Source organism: Homarus americanus, unplaced genomic scaffold, assembly GCF_018991925.1.
Source record: "Homarus americanus isolate GMGI-L3 unplaced genomic scaffold, GMGI_Hamer_2.0 scaffold54742, whole genome shotgun sequence".
Classification (NCBI taxonomy): domain Eukaryota; kingdom Metazoa; phylum Arthropoda; class Malacostraca; order Decapoda; family Nephropidae; genus Homarus; species Homarus americanus.
Window position 1 is genome coordinate 594832 of NW_024719778.1, and position 4893 is coordinate 599724.

The following is a 4893-nucleotide window of genomic DNA, read 5'->3' on the forward strand; positions in this document are numbered from 1 at the left end:
TACTGTGGTAGGATGGTGGATAGGTGTAGGAGAATGATGGATAGGTGTGGTAGGATGATGGATAGGTGTGGTAGGATGATGGATAGGTGTGGTAGGATGATGGATAGGTGTGGTAGGATGATGGATAGGTGTGGTAGGATGATGGATAGGTGTGGTAGGATGATAGATAGGTATGGTAGGATGATGATAACGATGGCAATAACGGCAATGATGACGATGACGATGCTGATGATAAAGGTGACGATGAAGGCAGCGACGATGATGATGACGACGACGATGATGATGATGATGATGATGTTAATGACTATAATGATGATGACGACGATGGTGACGATGATGACGACGATGATGATGATAACGACGATAATGACGATGACGACGATGGTGACGATAATGACGGGGTGGCGGGTAAGGCAGGTGACAAGAAGCATTTACCCATAGCCAGTTTAACACTAATTTGGCCCAACCGGAAATACCGTCTGGGTTTTTGGGATGCACAGTCACCCACGCCCATTCCCCGCGCCCTCCACGCCTCACCCACGTCCCCCACGCCCTCTACGCCTCGCACACGCCACCCACGCCACACCTATGTCCCCCACGCTTCGTTCACGCCCTCCACGCTTCAACCACGCCCTCCATGCCTCACCCACGTCCCCCACGCTTCGTCCACGCCCTCCACGCCTCGCACACGCCATCCAGGCCTCGCTACGCCCTCCACGCCTTGTCCACATCCTCCACACTTCACCCACGCCGTCCACGCCTTGCATGCACTCCATCCAAGCCCACGCCCACCACGCCTCGTCCAAGTCATCCACGCCTCGCCCAAAACCCTCCACGCCCCACCCACGCCCCCCACGCCTCGTCCAAGCCCACTACACCACTATCACCCCATAACTATCTAAATCCCATCTGCGCCTTCAATACATAGACCACACACACACACGAACCCACACACACACCCGGCAGCCCACGGGGAGGGAAGGAGAGAAAGAGCGAGCGAAAGATCATGAGTACAAAGATCATTCTCAAAATCACATAACACAAACACTTCTCTCTCTCTCTCTCTCTCTCTCTCTCTCTCTCTCTCTCTCTCTCTCTCTCTCTCTCTCTCTCTCTCTCTGGATTAAAATTATATTTGGACCAGAATATATAAAATTAAGGGATATATTCCGTACAGATATATATATATATATATATATATATATATATATATATATATATATATATATATATATATATATATATATATATATATATATATATACTGTATATGAATTATAGGATTATATAAAATAAACCAATATATAATAAATTATACAACATTACGCCTTAAAGGAATATAATATTGATTTAGTTATCAATTGTATTAAACTATGTAAATTATATATACTTTAACCATCACCCGAATTGTGTCCAAATAATAAACCTTTTTAAACCATCGTTCTCAGAGTGTCCTAAACAAAGGCTATACTCGAGTGTCCTAAACAAAAGCTATACTCGAGTGTCCTAAACAAAAGCTATACTCGAGTGTCCTAAACAAAAGCTATACTCGAGTGTCCTAAACAAAAGCTATACTCGAGTGTCCTAAACAAAAGCTATACTCGAGTGTCCTAAACAAAAGCTATACTCGAGTGTCCTAAACAAAAGCTATACTCGAGTGTCCTAAACAAAAGCTATACTCAAGTGTCCTAAACAAAAGCTATACTCAAGTGTCCTTAAATAAACAAACGTTATATTCGTGTCCTAAAACCGGATATATTTATTACACAGTTACATATACGAGGTAGATTGCCTGCCAAGGGTGAGTTAATATGACGAAATATGACCTGGAAATAGATGACATTATGGATTTACAGTTCTTGAAGAGATTATATAAAATAGTCCTTATAGTCTGAGGTGAGTATGGGTTAATATGACAAAATATAACCTGGAAATAGTTAGCATCGGGGATTTCTCGTTATACAAGACACCCTGACTAAGTACGAGTTAAATATGATAAAATATGGCGTGAGAATAGTCAACTTCAGGTGAATATCGACTCATAAGATCTTTAATATATTAACACAAAAGAACTATTGAACGAAAGACTCTGTTACATTAATTTAACTTGAAGTATAAGGATTAATGAACATGATATAACCTAATATTATATGAGGTTAGGTTAGGTTAGGTTAAGTGAGAGTTTTTATATTTTGTTATGGAAGGTATTATAACGAAATATAATATTAAACTCTGTCTGTCTGTCTGTCTGTCTGTCTGTCTGTCTGTCTGTCTGTCTGTTTGTCTGTCTGTCTGTCTGTTTGTCTGTCTGTCTGTCTGTCTCTTCTCTCCTCTGTTTTTTCTCCTTTTTCGCCTCACTTTCTTATCTCTTTTCTCTTCACTTGTCCTCCATTTTCTTCCCATTTTGCTCTCTTTTCCTCATTTCTCTTCCCTACTGTTTTCTTCTCTCTCTACTTTATCTCTCCTCCTTTCCCTTCCTCTCTGTCTCTCTCCTCCTCTCTTTCTCCTAATTCCTTTTCTCTCACTTTTTTCACCCCTATCTCTTCTCATTATTCTTCTTCTCTCATTTTTTCCTCATTCCTCCTACCTTCTCTTCTCTCGTCTTCCCCCTTCTTACTTCCCATTCCCCTTCTCTCACCTTTTCATCATCCCCCTACCTTCCCATTCCCCTTCTCTCACCTCTTAATAATTCCTCCTACCTACACTTACCCCTTACCATAATCGAGTCAACACCTGTGCCAGTGTAACCTGGTACATGTTACAACACAGCGTCGCAGGTGTGCTGATATCTTGGGTGATCAGGTGAAGAGCCCCACACACACACACACACACACACACACACACACACACACACACACACACACACACACACACACACACCCCGTAGTCCAGCCATGGGTGTAATTCAAGGACCTTGTGGGCGTACCGACACTCGCCTCTGTCCGGCGACTTTGTCAGATTCCATTTTTGTCTCGCTTGAGTACGATGACAAAACCCCTGAGTATAACGAATTAATCCATTGATGAAGATATTTTATCCTCTTGAGTACATATAACACCAAAAAAACCTGAGTACACGGAGTTACCCCCAGCGAGTACAAAAAATTTAACACCATGAGTACGAAGATTTAAACCTTTGAGTACGAAGTATTAAACCCATTGAATATATATATAGATTTAACCCCTTGAGTAGGAAGACTTAACCACTTGAGTACGAAGACTTAACCACTTGAGTACAATGACTTAACCACTTGAGTACGAAGACTTAACCACTTGAGTACAATGACTTAACCACTTGAGTACGAAGACTTAACCACGTGAGTACAATGACTTAAACCTTTGAGTACAATGACTTATTTACCTGACCATCTTAATCCTTGACTTAGATGACAGTGTGTTGTAGAAACCTGATAAAAACACTGTATCTTTAAGAGGTATACTGTATGTCTCTCGTAGAGGTGATGACTTAGTGAGAGAGACGGAGAGAGACAGAGAATGAGAGAGACAGACGGACACAAGAGGTAAAAGCACGAGAGAGAAAGGAAGAGAAGAGTAGAGAGTAGAAAAGATGATAGAAAAAAAAGAGAGAAAGAAGGAAGAAGAAAAACTAGAAAACCGAAAGAGAATTAGAAGAAAAAGAGATGACAAGAGAGAAAGAGAAGAGAAGAGAAGAGAGATAGGTGGAAAGAGAAACCCAGGAAAAATAAAGATAAAGGGAGAATTTAAGGCAAAAGAGGTAGAGAACGATAGGTAGGCAGGTAGGCAGGCAGGCAGGCAGGCAGGCAGGTAGGCAGGCAGGCAGGTAGGTAGGTAGGTAGGTATAGGTGGGTGCTTGGGCGGACAGAAGAGAGAGAGAGAGAGAGAGGTCCAAATTACCTAGATCGCAGGAAATGGTTGTTATAATTACTCGATTAAGTGTGAACTGATTGGAGGAACCCCTTCGGTGTAACGACCCAAACTACCCCTGGGGGTAATTAAGTACGTAACAGCTGATTAGTGACGTGGTAGTTAAGGAGGTTTAACCGTTAAGGATAGTCCCTCGCTTCTCCCCTCCCTCCTTCCTTCACACTTAACCTCGCTCCTTCCTCCCTTTCCATCCTTCCTCTTTCTCCATCTATTCTTCCCTTCTCCATTCCTTCCCTCTCCCCCTCCCTCTTTCCCCCATTTCCATCCGTTCTGTCCTTCTTCATTCCTTTCCTCCTTCCTTTCTCCCTTCCAACTCTCCTCTCCTCCCTCCCTACTTTCCCACTCCATCCAATCCTTCCAGCTCTCTCTCTCTCTCTCTCTCTCTCTCTCTCTCTCTCTCTCTCCCTCTCTCTCTCTCTCTCTTAGTCTCTTGTATGCACCAGCAATAGCCAAGCGTCCCCTTGTTAATGTTCTGAAACACTATATTTAAAAATAATTATCGCGTGATTAGGTACTTTGGTAGTTAAGTAATTAGGTAGTAAAACAATTAGCGTTCAGTTGTTAGATAGGTAGGTAGTTGAATAGTTAGAAATTAAATTGATTAGTTAGTTTGGTACTGAGTTAATTAAATAGGTAGGTACTTATGTAGTTGGCTAATTGGGTTGTTAGATAGTTAGGGAGTTAAGTATTAAGATAGTTGATTTGGTTAAGGAGTTAGAGAGTTGATAGTTATGTATTCATTAGAGAGCAGGAACAGGCTAACCATCTCGTCAAAGGACCAATCGGGTAGTTAGTGAAGGTCAGGCGGGGTCAGGAAGTAAATAACAGCCGTGGGAATTGTGACAGTTCCCAGGGTGACTCTGCGTGTGTATGTGTGTGTGTGTGTGTGTGTGTGTGTGTGTGTGTGTGTGTGTGTGTGTGTGTGTGTGTGTGTGTGTGTGTGTGTGTGTGTGCCCTATAAAGACAACCATCACACATTCTACAGAAA

At 42.4% G+C, this 4893-nt stretch overlaps 1 protein-coding gene across 1 annotated transcript; it reads left to right on the top strand.

Moving 5' to 3' along the window:
• Positions 1 to 492: 492 nt before the first annotated feature.
• Positions 493 to 894, top strand: LOC121860287 (extensin-like). The gene has a single exon (XM_042357363.1). It carries the CDS (start codon positions 493 to 495, stop codon positions 892 to 894), a length of 402 nt encoding a protein of 133 aa, XP_042213297.1.
• The last annotated feature ends 3999 nt before the right edge of the window (positions 895 to 4893 follow it).

Coding starts and splice junctions, on each gene's coding strand:
- LOC121860287 (XM_042357363.1), top strand. CDS start 493: ATGCACAGTCACCCACGCCCATTCCCCGCGCCCTCCACGCCTCACCCA.